Raw genomic sequence first — 22,451 nt, 5'->3', positions numbered from 1 at the left:
TGTCTACCTGGGACTCCACTTCCAAGGAACTATGAATCTCCGAGGTCTCTTTGTTCAGCAGCACTCAGCAGGACCTTACCATTAAGTGTAAAAGTCCTGCCTTGACTTGCCTTTCCTAAATGTATCACCTCACATTTATTGAAATTAAACTCCTTCACAAGTCCTCGGCCCATTGGCCCATCTGCTCATCTGCTCAAGGTCCTGTTGTACTCCGGGTTAACCTTCTTCACTGTCCACTACATCTCCAACTTTGGTGTCATCTGCAAACTTACTCACTATACCTCCTATGTTCACATCCAAATCATTTATATAGATGACGAAAAGCAGTGAACCTAGCACCAATCCCTGTGGTACACCACTGGTCACAGGCCTCCAGTCTGAAAAATAAACCTCTACCACCACCCTCTGTCTTTTACCTTTGAGGCAGTTCTATATCCAAGTGGGTAATTCTTCCTATATTCTATGTGGTCTAACCTTGCTAAGATCTCAACCATGAGGAACCCTGTTGAACACCTCACTGAAGTCCATATAAATCACAATTTAATACGTGCTGGAACAGTTGGATACTGAGCCTTCCTGGCAAGTTTGCTTCAGTTCCACATTTTGTGATGCATTTATTTACAGCATTTTGAAGGAATTTTTGCTGTAATATTATATATATGAAACTCCCAACTGCAAAACTGTGTTGAATCATTTTTAAAACACATCAAAAGACATGTTTCAATCAATGTTGCAGCTTGCCAATACACTGCATAACATTTTTATTTGCAGGTATTGATTGCCTCTGCATTTATTAAAAATGTCACAACAAAGTACAAATGGACTCACCTCCTCCCAAGACCAGAGTTGGCAATTCCCAGTTCAGAATGTAACGCAGGCACTTTCCCACTCCAACTGGTGTCATATTAAAGGAACACATTGGGTCTCCAGCAATAGTATCTGCTCCTAGCTGGCAGACCACTGCCTCAGGATTGAATGATGCATACACCTCTTTTAAGACACTATTGAGAAGACAAAGTAAGTAAATAAATAAATGTGCCTAGATAACAGATAATTGCTGTAATTGGCATCTAAGGATCATTATACTTAATACTTTCTTCATCATCAGTCCTGTTACCCAAGGACCCATAGGAATCAGTAATCAATAATGGCCTTGCCAGAGATACCACTTCCTCAGAATGCATAAAAATTAGTCAGTTTAAAACCAAGGTTATATCTTATTGACTCGTAACTTATGCATCATATGTTGCTTTTTTTGTAATCAAAAGGAAGGCATGGAAGCCCACTTAAGTAATCCATCATTTGACTTTTGAATTTACCTACAGGGAATTTCAGAGTAACCAAATATTTTCTACTTGATTTTCTCCCTCAAGCCACTCCTTTCAGGAAAATGAAACTTTCACTTTAAAAAATTCCACTTTTCAACCGATTGATCACACAAAAGGCATTTACACTTTATTAATTCAAAAGCTAAGTAACTGATTTATTCAGATTAAATTGTCCAATGTAAAAACTCATCTTTACAAAAACAGTCTTCCTAAGTATGCACAGGTATAAATAGATATAACAAAAAAAATTAAAATCATATCTGGTTGCGACGATTACATTTTTCTTTAAATGGTTAACTGCAGTAAGCCTACTATCCCTAGGTTGGCATCTCGTGTTTGTGAGGAATCTCAATGATTAATATTACAAAATTGTAACGAAAACAGTACTAAGTATGCAAAATCCATCTCTTTTTATGAATTGTCTTGTTGGAACAAATTTTTCATGACATTCAAAAAGAGTCTTTCTTTAGACTGATCATTTAATTTTCCCCAAAACTAACTTAAAATCTGAAAGAATGAGTCTTGATAATAGGAAATCTTATTAACCAAACAAAATATTTTTAAAGATTCTGTTGACTGCTATTGTATTTGAATGTCAGTGTAATAACTGGCTAGAAGGAATTACCTGTGCTGACAGTGTGACGGCTAAATGATCAAAGTCATGAACACAGAGCACTATGCAAGTACAAAGTCTAATAGTTCAAGGCAACCATAACAACATTAGCATAGATTCAATGATTATGTAGGCTCATAGCTGAGAAATATCAAATTGGAAGATTACCATGAATAGATAATGCTGGAAAAAGACACACTTTGTTGAAACTTTACATCTTGTACTCATCAGAACAATTAGCAAGAAATACCAAAGTAAAGGAAAAAGAACATTTATACTACATGAGAGGAGTATGTTGTTTGGTTGACAAGTGGACTCTACTTGGTTGAGGTGTTACCATGGAGAAGTATCAGTTAATGATGACAGCAGTTAACTACCAAGTTTTTTAAAAATTTTAAACAAGGCAGATTGGCTCTGATTGGTCAAGGCACTGCCCTGAGAAATGAACAAGAGAATGACAATAACCTGTTTTGTTGTGTGTACATGTCCTTCCTGCCTGCAAGGAACAGGGGCCTGTGTTTAAATATACGTAGCTTCTAGTACACACATATGCACCATACAGCAAGCCCTAAATTGGCTGCCACCACCTTTCTTCATACACACAGGATTATACTGCAAATGTTGCCCAGTTTTTAAAAATTCATTTGTGGGATGCGGGCATCGCTCGCTGGCTAGCATTTCGTGCTCATCCCTAGTTGCCCTGGAGAAGGTGGTGGTGAGCTGCCTTCCTGAACTGCTGCAGTAGGTTGAGCCACAATGCCATCACGGAGGGAATTCCAGCATTTTGACCCAATGTCAGTGAAGGAACGGCAATATATTTCCAAGTGAGGATGGTGGGTGGCTTGGAGGGGAACTTGAAGGTGGAGGTGTTCCCATCTATCTGCTGCCCTTATCCTTCTAGATGGAAGTGGTTGTGGGTTTGAAAGGTGCTGTCTGAGGATCTTTGGTGAATTTCTGCAATGCATCTTGTAGATAGTACACACTGCTGCTACTGAGCGTCAGTAAGTGAAGGGAGTGGATGCCTGTGGATGTAGTGTTGTTGGAGCTGCGCTCATCCAGGCAAGTGGGGAGTATACCATCACACTCCTGATTTGTGCCTTGTAGATGGTGAACAGGCTTTCAGGATCAGGAGGTGAGTTACTCGCCGCAGTATTCCTAGCTTCTGACCTGCTCTTGTAGCCAACTGTGTTAATGTGGTGAGTCCAGTTGAGTTTCTTGTCAATGGTAACCCCCAGGATGTTGATAGTGGGGGATTCAGTGATGGTAACACTGCTGAATGCCAAGGGGTGGTGGTTAGATTGTCTCTTGTTCGTGATGGTCATTGTCTGGCATTTGCGTGGTGCAAATGTTACTGGCTGCTTGTCAGCCCAAGCCTGGATATTGTCCAGATCTTCTGCATTTGAACATGGACTGCTTCAGTATCTGCGGAGTCGTGATGGGTGCTGAACATTGTGCAATCATCGGCGAACATCCCCACTTCTGACCTTATGATGGAGAGAATGTCATTGATGAAGCAGCTGAAGATGGTTGGGCCTAGGACACTAATCTGAGGAACTCCAATTGCAGAATCACATCTAATATTGGTTACACTTGAGAGCTTTGTAACCATATATGGGTTAATTGCATCAATATGTTGCTTGTTTCAAGCTGCCTAGGGATATGTTGCTTGATACGATTTGCCAATCTTTGGGACATGGCCTACATACCTGGCATCACACTACTGCCAATATTCATATACCATACTACTCATTTCAGTAACCATCTTTATTGGTTTGACGGCAGCATCTTATTAGTGGCAAATGCCACTTCTGTTACTACTGTACTGTAGCAGCATGAAACAGTTACTTGAGCTGTTACTCAAGCTTCTCAGGGTCAAAAGTGATGCTGACTTTGCCTAATATGTAGCAATAAATAATATGATCATAGTAGCCATTATCCTGCCCTATTTCAGAATCAAGCTTGCATGGTAAACAAGTGGTTCAGTAGCTATTCAGGCATAACCCGCAGAGACGTTGCAATCTTATCAGCCAAAGAATATTATGAGGTTACCATGACGATCCTACTTTTTCAGCCTTGACCCTCAGCTTTCATCATCACCAGCGGTCTCCCTCTAGTCAGAACAGGGTCTGGTCCACTAGGACAATGGCAACTTTGCCTTTAGAGTCTAAAAGGTTAATTCTATATGGAAGCACATGAAACTGTAGGAATCCCAACGTGACTAGTGAAAAGTAGATTTGCAGTAGACAGTAGGAGCGAGCCCCAACTGATTGGTTAACTGGAAAGCTATTTCAAAGGTGAGTTTGAGCACAGGATGAAGCCCATTAAAATTTGTCAGGTAGTTCTTACATATAGCTGCAGATTCAAATATAACAAATGGATCATCTCCATACTGGAAATATGCAAGGGATAGGAGGTTAGGCGTTAATTCATTGAAGACCCCTTTCTCATGGAACACTACAAAGATGTTTGAGAGAGGAGCTGGGCCTAATGGAGATCCCATGATAACTCCAACGTAATTGGTGCTATATGGTATTGCTAAAATTGAACTCAACTGCCTAGTTTGTTGAGTTAAAAAATTCAATTAATACTAATTCACACAATAGTACCAGGTCTAGATCACCATGATATGGAACTTCAGTGCAGATATATTTGGCTTCTTTAGGGAATACACTGGTGCATAGTCTAGCAATGACAAATGAACACATGGACACTACATTGCTATCAATACGCAAGCCCTCTATGTTCTTTACAAATGTGAAGGAATCCTTTACTATATCTGAAAAATTTACTCAAACCAGTTGCAGAAATTCATCTATGCATTTGACCAGTTCACGTAATGCTGAAACAAGGTAGGGCGTAAAGGGGGAACCACTTTTGTGCATCTTGGGCAGTCCATACATATGTGAATGCAATCAGCAACAAGGACACATCCTATCATACATAACACCCAACAGATTGTAGCTTTTACACAACTTCAAAAAGCATTCCTTTAGTTTGTTTTCGAATAACACTGTCCAGTTGGTCCAATCGATAAGAAGTTAACCCAGCGTTAGGAATGGCGTGCATTTTGTTAAAGAACAAGGTCTACGGGTGGAAGATGGAGTGGGGATAGAGATTAGTTACATGGCCCAAGAGAATAACTGAGGTCAGGTTTCTGTCTTTCATCAGAATTTTCAATAGCTTGTACATTCATCAGAATATCATTTCTCTTGCAGACAGATTAAAATAGTGCATCTTCTGCAATAACTGTGATCATTTACATTCAATACCTAACAAAGATCATATTAAAAACAAATCCATACTAAATTAAAAGCAGATTAGGATGGGAGACAGAACAGAATCCATTTTCGTGAATAATTCTACAGCAGGAGGGGGGCCCCACTGATTAGATCACAAACCACAGGAACTCTGAGAAGATGAAAAAAAAATGTCTTTTACTGAAGAGAATTTACAGACTGAACAACAAATGCCACTCTGGGGGTAAAAGGTTAAGAGTTCTTCCTAAACACAAACTTTAACCTCACCCATGTTTGGATCTATATAGCACTCTTTTCACTTTATTCAAGGATTCCTACCCTCCCAAATCTTCACGCTTCACACAGATTTTATGATCACTAGTAACAGAATGTGCAAATACAGACTTTGCATTTTCAGTAAGCGCATATGTTACTTCCTTTCAGTTCATATGCTTGAATTGTTTGGCTCTCTGTGCCATTGACATATCTGTCACAACAACTGACTGGGTGCTAAATATTGGAGCTTTCGTGGAATAGATTTTTGCCCTATTTTCTAATTAACTGTGGCTCATGTACTGGAAGGAAAAATTGGGAAATATGTTTCAGAGTTCTGTTTTTATTTATTCCAAAGCTCTGTTGAATATCCACAGTCTGTTCAAATTCCTACTGTTTTTCTATAGATGAGGATACCATTGCCACTTGAAAATTAATTTCCCAACTCTTCTCACTGGTCTCTCCATTCTATCTAGCATCAGGGTTACTATTTATTCTACTCAAAGTGACTACTGGTTGATTACACAAGATGAATCCAACTATAATTCTCGTTCCACCAGTGGAAGTTCTTGGCTTCCGCTATATATTTTAAAAACTATATCACAGTTGAGGTAACAATTCACTCAACATGTATGCATGCCTTAACCTTCTGTGGCAAAAATGTTAATGTCTGACATACTGCATTACTCAATATCCTATCTCAGCAACGTCATGCACTTCCATTTACTCCCTTGAGGAGATTTATCACTTCAGCCTGCACTGAGGTTTGTGGTTTCAAGAGTAGCCCCATCTATTGCTTCAGCAAGAGATCACCTCTGCTATGAATAGTCTCTTCTGCACTCCACAAGTATTCCACTCACACACCTTGGCATCCCAGATAATTTTACTGATCTTAGCAAAAAAGTTAATTTTATGAAACATTAGCCACCATGAAAATTATTTTGTGTCTGCAATTTGTAGTTCATGAGATATCCACTTAACTGAGAATCGAGCTCAAACAATAATATGATTCAAGAAAAGGGTACTAACAGTTTCATTTAGTTTAGAACCTAATTCTCAGTCAAAATGGGATAAAAAAAATTACATTGATCATCCTTTGAAATCCAGTAAAAGAATTCAATGTTCTGGTTCCTAATGCACTAATTACTGGTTAAGCAAAAATATTTAAAATTAAACTGACAGAAATAAAGAAAAAGGATATTGAAACAAAGACCAGTATTCTTCACAACATTTCATGATTTGACAGGATGCTGGGTTCAAAAAATACCCGAATTTTCAAAGTGAATACTAAATTACGGAGAATTTTCTGTCTGACTGAAAGTACACACTTTAGAACGGGTTGCATTCTTGCAATCAAATACGAACAATTACTGAATTAAATTCAACGTGTCTCTTATAGAGTTGTACATTAACTACATTCACTTTGTTAACATTGCAGTACCTTGAAGCTTATATGAAAGCGATTCCCAAATACTATGCCAGGTCAACGTGCAAAGTGTTGCAATATTTATTGTGGCTGATTTCATTCAACAGTAACATACCAACATCTAATGGCTGATATAAAATTGACATTAAAGAAATAAGAACTTGGTGGGTCACTAATAGGTATAGACACTTCTAGACATTGCTAAGCTACCCATAGCAGCTGTAAAACTTAAAATATAAATTTCAGGAAGGCCAATTTATTGGACTTCTTGATGCAAGCCACCATTTACAATGTCAGTCTAACGAAAAGGAAATCTTTTCTCATTCAGACATCATTCACCATTACAGTCAATAGGATCAAGTTATTTAAAGGTAATTGCAAGTGCTTTCTTTTTCATCCCATATCAATTGGTTAGTTAAACTACAAATTACAATTTGCGACACACAGCATATATAAGGTAATCACAATTCATGTTATGCAAACATTGATTGATTGATTTTATTGTGACGTGTACTGAAATACAGTGAAAAGCTTTGTTTTTAGTGGTACAGGCAGATCACAGAAAGCAAAGGATGTACAGATCAGAAAGACTTAGTGGTATACAGGTTACATTACTCAAGGCGATAGTCCATTCAACAGTCTGATAACGGCAGGAAAGAAGCTGTTTCCGAACCTGCTGGTGTGTGTTCAGGCTTCTGTACCTTCTGTCTGACAGAAGAGGTTGTAGGAGATCATTCCTGGGGTGCGATGGGTCTTTGATGATGATGGTCACCTTTCTGTGGCAGCGAAATGTTTGCTTCTGTGATGGTCTGGGCTGTGCACATGAACTTCTGTATTTTCTTATGTTCCTGGGCAGAGCAGTTGCCATACCAGGCCATTGTGCACTCAGACAGTATGCTTTCAATGGTGCTCTGTAGGAGTTGGTGAGGGACCTTATGGATATGCCAAATTTCCTAAACTACCTGAGGAAGAAGAGGCATTGTTGAAGTAGGTGAGGACTTTGGCTTGTAGGAGGGAGAGGATGAAGATTTCGGTGAATACCACTGCCTGTTGGTCCATACAGGATTTGAGTGCTCCACCGGAGACACCGTCTGATCCCATCGCATTCCTTGGTTTGTCTGCCAGGCCCGAGTACCGCCATGTTGGACTAGCAGACCCAGGACAGACCTACCGGCCTCCTGCAGGACCGAGACCAACGACCCGACCCCTGACGCTGCAGTGACCCAACCACGACCTGGAACGGAATCAGCTCCAACAGCTACTCGACCCACTGGAACTCCAACCAACCCGAGACTGGAGCAGCTCGGCTCCGAGGAGGCCCAACCAGGCTGAGACTGACAGGAAACCTACAAGGAAATGGGGAAAACGTGCTGGCCTGAAGGTGAGGTTGATACTACATGGCTTCAAGACTCCCCGCCCCAGCATACTCCTAGCAAGTGTTCAAAGTATTGAAAACAAAATGGATGAATTTACATCTTGACTTACCTAACAGAGGGAACTGAGAGACTGTTGTGTGCTTTGCTTCACAACTTGACTCACCCCTGCCATTCCCGACTGCGCCCTACAAGCTGACGGGTTCTCCATACACTGCATGGGCCACACAGCATGCTCGAAGGTGAAGGGCGGTGGGGCATGCTTCCTGATCAACACTTCCTGGTGCTCGAACATAGTGACCCTGGCAAGCCACTGTTCCCCGGACCTAGAATACCTTACAGGAAAATGCCGTTTCTACTACCTACCACGAGAATTCACCTCTGCCATCCTGACAGCAGTCTATATACCACCCCATGCGAATGTGAAGAAAGCCCTAGACGTGATTTACACTGCCACAAACATTCTAGAGACAAAATTCCGAGGCCCTATTCATTGTGGCCGGTGACTTCAACCAAGCCAACCTCAAGCAGGTGATGCCAAAATACCACCAACACGTCTCCTGCCCCACCAGGGGATCAAACATTCTGGACCAGTGCTACATAACCATTAAAGATGCATTTCACTCAATCCCCCACCTACACTTCGGAAAATCCAACCACAGCAGACACTGAAACGGGAGAACCCTTCACAAAGCGAAGTACAGCGCTGGTCTGAGGCAGCAGAAGACCATCTCTGGAACTGCTTGGACTCGGTGGACTGGACCGTGTTCAAATGTTCAGCAGAAAACCTAGAAGAATATGTCACCACCGTCACAGACTTCATTAGCAAATGCATGGAGGACAGCATACCAAAGAAGTCAATCCGAATGCTCCACAACCATAAACCTTGGATGAACCAGGAAACTCTCTCCCTACTGAAGACCAGACATGCAGCATTCAAGTCAGGTGACCCAGACCAGTACAGAAAATCCAGATATGCTCTCCGCAAAGCCATCAAGGCAGCTAAGAGGCAGTACTGGACCAAGTTAGAGGCCCAGACCTACCAAACAGATTCCCGCTGTCTATGGCAAGGCCTAAATGACATTAAGGGATACGAAATGAAACAGTGTAAGATACTGGATAATGACACACTCAATATGGTCAGTCTGAGCAGAATACCACTGGCATGATTAGTATCAAACAAAAACAGAAATTGCTGGAGAAGCTCAGCAGGTCTGGCAGTATCTGCGGACAGAAAGCAGTGTTAACGTTTCAGGTCCAGTGACCCTTCTTCAGAACAGTTCTAATAAAAGGTCACTAGACCCAAAATATTGACTCTGTTTTCTCTCTATAGATGCTGCCAGACCTGCTGGGTTTTTCCAGCAATTTCTGTTTTTGTTCTAAATTTTCAGTATCTACGTTTTTTGGTTTTATATAAATAAAATCTTCTGCACAAAAACAAAAACCCTCCTACAAAGTTGCCAATAGTAATTTCTAGGCTTTATTCATGATAGTGAGATGCGCTGTTTTTTGACAGAATATAAACCCTTTTTAAAAAAATTACCTAGATCTTGGAAGCACTACATCGACATTGCAACAATGATGAGATCGAGAGATTCTTGTGATGAGATCTGGATACACTTGCAAAGAGACCCATCATTGTGAAGTAACCTGTCACATTCATATCATAAAATTAGCGAACTTCAGATATCAGTAGAAGGAGCACGTAATTAGGCTGTTTAAAAAGTAGATTTTACAAGACAACATTTAAGTACACAACTTTGGGCAAGCATTATTCATTTTCAGGAATGTCTATTGACTGTCAAGATAGGTTAACAAATAGTTGCACTCATTCATTTCACCCAGCTTCCACTATTTTCTGAAATTATTCCTCTCAACACTTTGAGCAAGTGCTAACAAGTTTTAAAGTCAGAAACTAATCAGGATAAATTCCATTGTTTCACTGTGAAGCTTTCTTAATTAAAGTTTATGGTTTAATCATATCTTTCTGTTAATAATTGGGCTGTATGCATGTTTTTGTTCTAGAATGTAGATGTGATCCACGAGGTATTCAAACCAGTAATTTTTATCTTCCCTTATTATGCTTCTAAATTGACTGTTATTGTTATTGCTTCCACTTGCTTCTAATCTTAAATTAAGTCTACATTTTTATGCTTCTTTTTCTTCTATTGCTTAGAATGCTAAAGTCCTACTATACCATATTCGGTCCTCGCCAGACAGTCTCCTCTAAATGGGGGAAGCCAAAGGCAGATTGAGTGACCAATTCATTCTGTCCTCAAATCTGCTCTTCACTTTTTAATTACCCATATTTTTAATTCTCCACATCATTCCTATGCTGACCTCAGCCTCCTACACAATTGCAATGAAGCACAACTTAATTTCAAGGAATAGAACCCTATCCTTTATGAGGGTCTTCATAGGCTTCCATGTTCAATATCAAGTTCAACAAAATCATATCATAATCACCACCTATTATTCTCTTTGCAGCTGTTGTTAACAATTCTGCAATTGAACCATTAACTGACTTGAGGTGGGCCAGTGGGGAGGAATCCCCACTTTCAACAGCTGCCAGTCAGACCTCTGATATCAGCAATGCCACCAGGAGCAGCGGCCGCTACTGAACACTAGCCAGACTCTGAAGAAATGCGCTGCACGTTTTCAAAATTGTGCTTCAGCTTGAATGACTGAAATCACTGATTCTACACCGTCTCTTTCTCTCTTTTACACTTGACAAATATCTGACTAGGATTCTTTCTTTCAGTCTAAAATTGTAACTGATAAACTTCACGCCCAAGCTCACAAGGGCCCCTTTATCAGGTTTGTACTCTTTGGATTGTCCTTCCGACAAACTGGTATACACAGTCGTAGCGGTACCTGTCAAACACCGTAGCATTAAATTCCAAATCCCTCTTGGCCACTTTATCTGTTCAGCTACCTCCTCAAATGAAACAGAATACCTTTCAAATCCATCCTCATTAAATATAGGCACTTAGCGTAGATTCTCAAATAAATCAAATCCTTCATTGGAATCATAATATTCATCAGAGTCACTATGCCATCCTTCTGTCGTTACTCTTAAACTTTTCTTTGGCCAACTCATGTTCTCTAAGCTCCCTAACCCTTTGAAGTTTAAATCTTTTTAATTCCATCTCCCTGTTTGACCTCCCTTTCTAATTCAAGTTTTCTTATCTCTACGTCCCACATTTTCTGCTTCTCTTTTAAGTCATCTTATTTCTAACCATATTTTAGCTAATTACAGCTGCGGCATCCTAATTTCAGATTTCTTTTCTCCCAATTCTAAATGCTGGATAATCACTTGAAGCATCTCATCTTTAAGGAATCCTATTTTTACTTTTACATTCAAATTATCTGCTACTCCTCTTACATTAGATTTTAATCAAAAATTTAAAATAATTCACAGTTATAACTTTCACTTTCAGAAAACTCTGAGCAACATTCAGAGCCATCTTCAAATTCCACAATACAGCTGCTTTGTATCCAGAACTACCAAATAGCTATTATTTAAAAAAGAAATACACAAACTCCCTTAAATCTGGTGAAGTCAAGTGCCCTCAGTTCTCATGATCCCTGCTGATGTTATGACTGGACAAATCAGATCCCATACTGATAAATCATATTTTGTTTTTTCCTTAGTGTTGGCAAAATGCTCTCTCACTGAAATATAAGCATGCAATGCTGCAGATTTGGATTTACCAATTATGGAATTATGTAAAAGAAAATAAGTTAAACAGAACAGATGAAACTATTTGCATATAAAATATTTAAAACTTTTTAGACACAATAAAAATATAATCCAATTAATCCCAAATTAACTTCTTTACAGGACTCACATCAAAGAGAATTCCCTTCTCTACCTTTTCCACAGGGGTTAAAAACTTTGGCTTCAACTCACAGTCTTGCAAATCTGATAGGCTCTTCCTGACGTTTTCTTACAAGCGAGCTTAAATTTTTCAGCTTCAAAGAAATCCTTCAAAGTTTTGACAAAACACTTCTGGTCTGGAACTTTCACTAAATTTCTTCAGGTAAACTAAGGTAACCTATTTCTAACAATTCTAAATTATTTTCTTTTTTCAGGAGCAACTGCTTTTCTTTAAACATGATATAGGAATGAAATGGGGTTCAGAAAAAATTTACGAAGGATTGGAGGGTTTGAGCTATAGTGAGAGGCTGAATAAACTACGGCTGTTTTCCCTGGAGCGTCAGAGGCTAAGGGATGACCTTATGGAGGTATACAATCATGAGGGACCTGGATAGGGTGAACAGTCAAGGTCTTTTTCTCAGGGTAGTAGAGTCTAAAACTAGAGAGCATAAGTTTAAGGAGAGAGTGGAAAGATTTAAAAGGGACCTGAGAGACAATTTTTTTTTCACACAGAGGGTGGTGCATGCATAGAACGAGCTGCCAGAGAAGGTGGTGGAGGCAGGTACAATTACAACATCTAAAAGGTATCTGGATGGGTACATGAAAAGGAAACGTTTAGAAAGATATGGGCCAAATGCTAGCAAATGGACCTAGATCAGCTTAGGATATTCAGTTGGTACAGACAAGTTGAACTGAAGGATCTGTTGCCGTGCTGTACAACTCGAGGACTCCAGCTTCAACCGCCACTTCTGCAGAAGTGCACAAACAAAGTAAAAAAAAAAAGTTTTCTTCCTAAGTTATGGGTATTTTCCCTACCAAAAGGGGAAAAAAAATCAATTCCTCAACTTCTAGACTGGAACTTATTACTCAACTGTCTATTTTGTTCGGTTGTAAAATTCTCTCAATGTAAACAAAACCCATTAGTATTCACAAACACTTTTTCTCACAAACAAAAACAGAAGTTGCTGGAAAAGCTTAGCATGTCTGGCAGCATCTGAACTCAGAGGAAGGGTCACCAGACCCAAAATGTTAACATTGATTTTTTTTCTTCACCGATGCTGCCACAGATATTACTTAACTATACAAACAATAATCAGGAACAAAAACAGAAGTTGCTGGAAAAGCTCAGCAGGTCTGGCAGCATCTGTGAAGAAAAAATCAGAGTTAACATTTTGGGTCTGGTGATCCTTCTCAGAACAGATGGTAGCTAAGAAAATATCAGTTTATATGAAGAGGATAGGGAGGGAGAGAGGGTAGGGAGTAAATGACATCTGGGGCTAGAGCCCAAAGAGAGAAAAAGGCAATTGGATAGACGAAGGAGTTGATAACGATCTGGCTAGGAGAATGAATAGTTGTTAATGGGGACTGTTAGTGACTAACAATAGGTGGTATGTAATGGCAGGCTATGTGATAACAAGGCCTGGTGTGTGAGGTAGGGGGCTAGGACATGGGAGAGTTCAGACCCTAAAATTATTGAACTTGATATCGAGTCTGGAGAGCTGCAGGGTCCCCAAGTGGGAAATGAAGTATTGTTCTTCAACAATAATAATAAAGAGCTTGGCTAGGGGAATATAAGTTTTCAGTACAATTGCTGGAATGTTGCCAGAGCCCACAGTCTTTGCAGTATTCTCCAACCATTTCTTGAATTTTCAAATTTCAAAAGCTTCCTTGAAATCTAGAACTCTCCTTGTGAGTAGTTTCTATTGGATGGCTTTGTGTCAGGGGCCACAAACCGAATGGTCACTCAAGGCATCTTGGAGAAACTCTCTGAACTTGCAGTGTTCCTCTAACCTCTTTAAGGCGGCCAGAAATTGGGAGTTGTTGTAACCATTTAAAAAATGGGAACGTTCTGTGTTCATCAGTGGCTTTGGTACAAAGTAACTCCCTAACACTTCACATAGTTCTCAACATGTCTTCACCGTGGGTTTTTTTGGTTGCGCCAGACTCCTTGAAATATGAAGGTCTTGCTCCCAATGGTACTCAAGAAAATCAGTACCATTAATGTTTTGAGTCACTTTGTTTGCCACACATTAAAACACAGGGTGTACAAAACCCTACTTTCTATCTCTTCTTCAAACAGTCCCATTGCGCCAAACTGGCCCGCCATTTTGTCTTCCCACCAGTGGGAGTTTTTGCCACCACTTGAGTCTAGTAGCCGCTCGCAGCCCGAGGCCCTTTGGTGAATGCTGTCCACATCGGCCGCTTACTGTGTAAGCACACCATTCTTCTCTGGTGTCGCGCACTCCCAGGTCCCCTTGCAACTGCTCTCCGTGATGATTTTGGTACCTGTTGGGTGAGTACTCTCTTCAGCTATCATCTGCAGCTCGAGTCCCCTCAGGACCACTGCCTTCAACCTACTCCCCGGAGCACAATGCTCTTCCCCAGTGTCAACCGCAGGCAGAGTCTGCTCACGTCCGCTTCCCTTGATGGTACCTCCACATTCCTGTACCATTTCGAAGCCTGGAGGACGTCTATCCTCTCGACAGAAAAAAAGACGCTTACACACAGTTTGTGAGCCAGATCCCATTGTCAGTTATGATGTTCATGGTTCACTCGAACCATAAATGGAATACTAGGTAGATAGAGGATAAACCAGAACTGGAAATACTTTACTGTAGATGTCTCAGATCCAAAGTCAGTTTTTAGACTGTCTGCCTGAGCTCTCACCTCCAGGTCACTTGACACACTTCCTTCATGGCATCCAGAATTAATGTTGAGAACTCCCAGGGCAACTCCAACTCAACTGTACACCATTGTGCCGCCATCTCTGCTGGGTCTGTCCTGCTGGTAGAACAGAACATATCCAGCTATGATGGTGGTGGTATCTGGGACATAATCACAGCCAGGGAATCATGCCTTACAGACAATGTCAGACTGTTGCTTGACTTGTCTGTGAGACAGTTATCCCCCAGGTGTTAGCAAGGTGTTTGCAGGGTCAACAGGACTGTTTCTGCCACTGTCTTTTCGTTGCCTAGGTTGATGCTAGTTGATCCATCTGTTTTCATTTCCTTTTTAACATTTTGTAACAATTGATACAACTGAGTGCCTTGCTAGCCTATTTCAGAGGGCAGTTCAGAGTCAACCACATTGCTGTGGGTCTGGAGTCACATGTAGCCCAGACCAGGTGAGGATGGCAGATTTCCTCCACTGCGTAACATTAGTGAACTCTATGGGTTTTTTTTTGATAATTATTTCATGGTCATCAGAAGATTCTTAATTCCAGATTTTTAAAACATGAATTTAAATTCCACCATCTGCTGTGCTAGGATTCAAACTCGGGTCCCGAGAACATTAGCCGAGTTTCCGGATTAATAGTCTAGCGATAATACCCTTAGGACATTGTCTCCTACAAAAGTGATGACAAACCCATTCACTTCACAAGGTTGAGCATGTGATCTGACTGCTTCATCTTTGAAATGGTCCTGACTGCAGTGAAGTCATAAAAACCTAATGAGTGGGATACCGGTTATTGTTCTGTCCACATCTGTAACCAAAGTAAAAACCCATTCCAGATTCATAAAATTGAAGTCTTCTTTGCTGACAGTAAGGATGGCAGATAAAATAAGGCCAGGTAATTTCAATGCAGTTCCAAGACATCATAAACACACAGCACAAAACTGCTCAGAAATCAACATTAATCGACAGGATCACTGAGAGGTGACAAGATTGCCATTGCCTAAAACAGATAGATAATATATTATCAGCTGCAGAAAAATGCCTTGTGACCCTTCTTCCTTTGCTGGAAGACAACTGACCTAGGCTTGATATCTTCTGCATTGATATGGGACATATTGGAAATTCATTACATGGTAAGTTACAGGCAATAAAGCCACCCGATTATGGATGAAATTTTGGGCATCCCAATTCAAGCATAATACTTTATAAGAAAGTAATTCTATATTGTTCAGAGTCAGAATTTTATAGTAGTTCCTACCTTTCACATATTTGGTAGTAAAGGTCATCTTGAATGCCATCCTGCAAAGGCACATTCACAGTGTAATACCTTCCTTTCCCCATTCCAACATCTGTCACATCACCTGTTCCTTGAGAAATAGCCAGAAGAAATCATTAAAAAAAACTCTGAAACAATGCTGTTATCGAGAAGAAAAACTGGAGTGACAGCAGACCTACCTGGGAAGAATCCAGGGGAATACTTGTGAAATGATACAGTCATGACTTTAGATGTAAAACTGAATGCATCTTCTACACCTAGAGAGAATTTAAAAAATGACAAAGATGATCACAGATTGTGATATACATACTTTATTGGTCCATTGACTGTAAGAAAATGTTCCTCAATTTTACAGATACAAACTGTCAAATTGTTCAAAAATGACCATCAGCATACTGTTCTTCTAATGAGTTACATTAATGACAAGTAGTCCACTGAGATAGTAGGAACTGCCGGAGAATCTGAGATAACAAGGTGTAGAGCTGGATGAACACAGCAGGCCAAGCAGCATCAGAGGAGCAGGAAAGCTGACGTTTCAGGTCGAAACCCTTCTTCAGAGTGGGATACTGGTTATTGTTCTGTCCACATCTGTAACCAAAGTAAAAACCCATTCCAGATTCATAACAAAAGTTTTCGGACCGTATTTGGCCTAATATTTTTAACCAGCCTGTTCAAACACATTATGACACATCTCTGCAGGTGAGACTTGAACCTGAACTTTCTGGCTCAGAGATAAGGACACTAAATGCCATATTTATTTATACCTGCAATTGGCTCTTCTCCACCCCACCTCCCCCCAAAAAAAGGGACATGGGCTCATACTTAAGTATTTTCACAAAAGGTCCATCTTCTTTGGGAGCTGTTGAGCATTTTCATAAGTTTTCATAAGTATTCATAAGTTTTCGGACCGGTGTCAATGCATAGGAAATCCTTGCTGCTGACTGGAGTGTCCGGAGACAAGCAGCCTGGAAGGGTTTGAAAGTGTGTGGTCAAAAGGAATGACCAGATGGTGGAGAAGACAGCCTATTGTAAGGAACTAATATCAGCTGACCTTGGACCAAAGCTATTCACCCTCTGCAAGCTGCAGAAAAAACTTCTATTCATAAATCTTCTGGCCTGTGCAGACAATATTCAATCCAGAAGTCACATGCACCCTGGGCACAGTACATCATCTCCTTGCATTTCTGAAGAAGGGTCTCGACCCGAAACGTCAGCTTTCCTGCTCCTCTGATGCTGCTTGGCCTGCTATGTTCATCCAGCTCTACACCTTGTTATCTCAAGTAGTCTACTGAGTTTTGTTCTAAGCTTTTGTTCACAAAGTAACACACTTATCTCAGCCATAATGCTGTGGAGATGCACTGAGGGAGGTCAGATCCCTCTCTGACAAGAGGAGAAACTGACAAAATAAATGACTTCAAGCCAATGCTCAATATCTGCTAGAAATTAGTTGTACACTAGCACTGTTAAAGATCTGGGGAAAAGTCACTGATTTAACATCTTCAAAATTCAATTCATCTAAAGTTTTAACTTTTAATCTAAGTTCCTAATCTATCTTAGCCAAATTTCCACTGAACCCTACGTATTTGACTTTATTTAAGTTTTACGCACTTTAAGACTTACTATCTCCCGCTCAAATTCCACATGCAATTCACTCGTATAATAATAAATATCTCCAGAGAATCCTTTACTGTGAGATGGCAAATTAATCCTCTCTCATTACACAAGATAAAATCTAATATAACCTTTCTCCTGGTTGGTGTGATGTTGTGTTCTTATAGAAACTCTCTCAAATGCTGTCAATTACCTCGACCTCTGAACTACTTATGCCAAATTAATTTATCCACTTCATCTGAAGATTAAAGTCCCCTATAATTATTATAATAGATACTATCAATCAACCCATTCAGACATATATGACACACCTCTAGAACAGATGGGATTTGAATTTGCACTTTCTGACTCATAGGTAGAGGCAGAACCCTAAAAGAATGCATCTCACTGTATCAGTCAGGCTGCACAGTTGTATCTACTCACAGGTGGAGCTGAGGAATTGGTAGAGGTGAGTACAATTACAATACTTAAAAGACATTTAGACAGGTACATGGATAGGGGAGGTTAGAAGGATATGAGCCAAATGGGATTAGTTCAGTTTACCTGGTTGGCATGGACAAGTTGGGCCAAAGAGTCTGTTTCCGTGCTGTATGACTCTATGAGGTGCAATCCTACCACAGCACACGTGTGGCATGTTTTGTTTCCGACCTGTGTCGGTTCATTCCTCATTAACACACCCGGTGGTCTCAGATTCCCCGAGGAGCACCGTGTGGACAATCGCCTTAGTGCAGACACCTGATTGACACAGAAAACAACAGCCCAGAACTCCAAAGCTCGAGCTATCCATTAGCCCTAACGGAGGATTCATAGACGTGTCACTGCACCAAGTATGATTATAACACACTTGCATCAAACTCTTATTACTTGATTCATAAAACAAAGAACTGCGAGTGCTGGAAATCTGAAACGAAAACACAAATTACTGGAGAAACTCAGCACGTCTGGCAGCAACTGTGGAGAGAAAACAGAGTTAACATTTCGAGTCCGTTCTGAGTCGAGTCTGAAGAAGGATCAATGCACTCGAAATGTTAACTGTTTCTTTCCACAGATGCTGCCAGATCTGCTGAGTTTCTCCAGCAATGATAGCGCAGCCTTCAGTAGCGACAAACATCTCAGTGCTCACAGCTATTGGTTCATCAAGATATTAGCCGATAGATTAAGTCTGAACATTTTGAGAGGCTGATGCTGTCAAATATAAACTTCATTAAAAGAATTAAAAGATAATTCAAAGATAATGTAATGAAATTATGAAATACACAATTATTTAAATTTATTTAAATCCCTATTTTAGATTCGAAGATGGAAAAATGCTTTATAATCACTACTTTCCAGCAAACTGGTAACTGCAGTGGGCAGGGATCTGCAGCATACTTGCCCACAAGTCAGCAGCAACTCTGCTGGTTAAGTTACAAGAGCCAAATGAATGACGATTCCATCTCCACGGCATGCTCGACAGTGAGCTTACCATTAGCTCAAGAACAACAAGTTGCCCATGTCTGCAATACAAGGATATCTGCAACCTCAAGTTTTCGGACCGGTGTCAATGCATAGGAAATCCTTGCTGCTGACTGGAGTGTCTGGAGTCAAGCAGCCTGGAAGGGTTTGAAAGTGTGTGGTCAAAAGGAATGGCCAGATGGTGGAGAAGACAGCCTATTGTAAGGAACTAATATCAGTTGACCTTGGAACAAAGCTATTCACCCTCTGCAAGCTGCAGAAAAAACTTCTATTCATAAATCTGGCCCGTGCAGACAATATTCAATCCAGAAGTCACATGCACCCTGGGCACAGTACATCATCTCCTAGATTAATAGATGCCAGCTGATCATATGATGCAATTAGAGTGACATACACGTATATCTGTTCCGAGAGTAAATGTCGAAAAAAAAGATGAACGGTAGTCAAACTTTGCAGATAGGAAGTTTGTGCATATTTAAGATACAACACAACTGGAGATGAGAAGAATGAGAGATAACTGGAGAGAAACATATGAGGTCTGAGCAAGTTTCACAGGGTAGGAGCTGAGGGATTGTTTCCCCTCCAGGGGACATCTGGAACAAACAGTAACAAAACATAAATGTCTTCCATTTAAGATCGAGAAGAGAAGGAACTTCTCTCCTCCAAGGACAATTAGTTTTTGAAATCTCTTCTCCAGAGAGCAGTCAAAGCTGGGTCATTTAATATATTCAGAGCTGCATTTGATAGATTTTTGATCTAAAGTGGTCCAGGATTATTGGGGCAAATAGAAAACTGGAGTCAAGGCCACAATCACATCAGAATAGTGAGGTGGTTCAAGGGGCCGGATGTCTCTGACCAGAAATTCACCCAGACAGCACCACGACAACTTCCATCTAGGAGGACAAGAGCATCAAATACATGGGAACATCACATCCTGCAAGTTCGCCTCCAAGCCACTTACCATCCTGACTTGGAAATACATCGGCATTCCTTCACTGTCACTGGGTCAAAATCCTCAAATTTCCTTCTTTAGAGCACAGTGGGTCAACCTACAGAGTGTGGACTGCAGCAGTATCAGAAGTAAAACGAACTTCTAACTAATTCCAGAAGGGAGCAGGAAATAAATTCTGTAGCATTACAGAACATGCTGGATTGCACACAGGTTTACATCATACCAAACAAGTACGATGCAAGCACAATAACACTCCTGTCCTTATAAAACAGCATTTCCTTGAATGTGCCATCAGTAATGTTACAGGAGATTCTGTCATTCCTTTATAACTTTCATCAAGGTATTGTAATTAAGATGAAATCAAAGATTCAATCTTACCATCGCCATGGTGTAGATCCAGATCTACGTATAAAACTCGATCAAACTTCTTTCGCAGTTTTAAAATGCCAAGCACGGCATCATTCAGATAACAAAACCCAGACGCTTCATCTCTTCAGAGAAAAAAGACAAAGAAACAGACAATTAGAACATGATGGTTTTTCTCCCTGTAGGATTAACCAACTTTTAAAATTTACTTCATGGGACATTTTTGCCCACTGGCAAGGCTAGTATATTTTGTCAATCACTAATTGGTCTTGAGATGATGGAGATGAGCCACTCTCCTGGACTCATGTTGCTGTACATTCATAGTGCAGGTAAGTAGAGAATGTCAGGATTTTGACCTACAGATAATGAAAGAATTGTAATTAATTTACAAGTCAGAAATGTGACTTGGAAGGGAATTTTGCTGTGATGTTTCCTCGTGCCTGGTGCCCTTCTTCTAGATGATAGAGGTCATGGGTTTGGAACAATGTTCCCTCTAAGCTGCACAACTGGCAACAACCTGAAATTTCCCACATAGATTGTATACAAGTAGGCCCCTTTTATAAAAATTTTCAAGTATCTGTGTACTAACAAATAATTTCCACATTTAAAAAAAGACTGAAACGTACTTTAGATCAAAAAGTGCTATCAAAAAAACCATTGCAAGTTGTTATGGTGCACCGTGTGGACAGTGCACAATGCAGCCACGAATGTACGATCGGTGGAGAGAACAAATATTTAGGATGGTGACTGTGATAGTAACGAAATTGTTTCCACAAACTAGAATATGCTCATATTTGCATTATAATTAAAGGTTTTGTTCAACTGCAGTGAGGAAACCCTACTTGATGATATTTGGAAGTCCAATGTTATGAATAGAATCCTTAGAATAGAATCCCTCCAGTGTGGAAAGAGGCCATTTGGCCCAACAAATCCACACCGACTCTCCAAACAGCATCCCACCCACACTCACCCACCTACCCAATCCCCATAACCCGCATTTCCCATGACTAATCCACCTGACCAGCACATCTTTGGACTGCGGGAGGAAACCGGACTACCCAGAGGAAATCCACACAGGCAACAGGGAGAATGTCTGTGTGGAGTTTGAGTTTGCACAGTCACCCGAGGCTGGAACTGAACCCGGGTCCCTGGCACTGCGAGGCCACAGTGCTAACTCCTGAGTCACTGTGGTACATGAACACAATCACTACTTCCAAAAGATGTCATCCTGGACCGTACATGGGTTGAAATTTCTAATAGGCATGTAATTGGAAAGTGTACAATGGCTACGTACACACCAATTTCTTGCTGAGTACACTAACATATTCTGAAATGCAAACAAATGGAAAATCAGTATAAACTGACAAGATAGAGAAAACACTAACACCATTTTGTGTGTTCCTCATTTCTACTATCAAACAAACATTCTTGCATACTACGTACAATGCATATTTAAGATCATGGAAGCCTTTCAATTTTTTGAATTTGTCTAAAATCGATGTCATCAAGTGTATTCAAGCAAACTGAAAATGCTCAACAACCCCCAAAGAAGATGGACCTTTTGTGAAAATACTTAAGTATGAGCCCAGGTCCCTTTTTTTTGGGGGGGGGGTGGAGAAGAGCCAATTGCATGTATAAGTAAATATGGCATTTAGTGTCCTTATTCTGAGCCAGAAAGTTCAGGTTCAAGTCTCACCTGCCCAGATGTGTCACGTGTGTTTGAACAGGCTGGTTAAAAATATTAGGTAGGGGAGTTTTTATAGTGCAGAAAGCCCAAGTTCATATCCCACCTGCTCCATAGGTGGGTCATAACATGTCTGAACAGGTTGTTCAAAAATATCTAACATTTGGTGGGATTTCCTGAATGACTGGCGCTTACATTTTCAGTCTGGTACAGAGAAGTGAAGGATGAAGGTTATTGGCAGAAAGGATAATGCAACTTGAAAAGACATTATCCTAATACGACCACATAAATCCAATTGATTT

At 40.4% G+C, this 22,451-nt stretch overlaps 1 protein-coding gene across 8 annotated transcripts in view; it reads right to left on the bottom strand.

The window, feature by feature from the left end:
• LOC109919332 (histone deacetylase 8) overlaps positions 1 to 20,588 on the bottom strand; it is a 63,610-nt gene extending 43,022 nt beyond the window's left edge. Inside the window, exons 1-5 of one of the 8 annotated variants that reach the window (XR_007263640.1) lie at positions 20,478 to 20,576; positions 18,236 to 18,593; positions 16,261 to 16,338; positions 16,064 to 16,172; positions 829 to 1,001 (exon numbers count right to left, since the gene is read on the bottom strand). Coding sequence is in view for 5 of the 8 variants with exons in the window: in XM_048605085.1 (XP_048461042.1) it covers positions 829 to 1,001; positions 16,064 to 16,172; positions 16,261 to 16,338; positions 18,236 to 18,326 (451 nt within the window). In the remaining 3 variants the exon portion in view is untranslated. Of the gene's footprint in view, positions 1 to 828; positions 1,002 to 9,792; positions 9,900 to 16,063; positions 16,175 to 16,260; positions 16,339 to 18,235; positions 18,594 to 20,477 lie in introns of those variants that run through there. The other 7 variants (XM_048605085.1, XM_048605091.1, XM_048605084.1 and 4 more) reach the window with 7 other exon arrangements.
• Positions 20,589 to 22,451: the final 1,863 nt, after the last annotated feature.

Source organism: Rhincodon typus, chromosome 14 (assembly GCF_021869965.1).
Source record: "Rhincodon typus isolate 14 chromosome 14, sRhiTyp1.1, whole genome shotgun sequence".
NCBI classification, from domain to species: Eukaryota; Metazoa; Chordata; class Chondrichthyes; order Orectolobiformes; family Rhincodontidae; genus Rhincodon; species Rhincodon typus.
The sequence above is the reverse complement of the archived record's forward strand: the minus strand, read 5'-3'. Positions and strand labels throughout refer to the sequence as shown.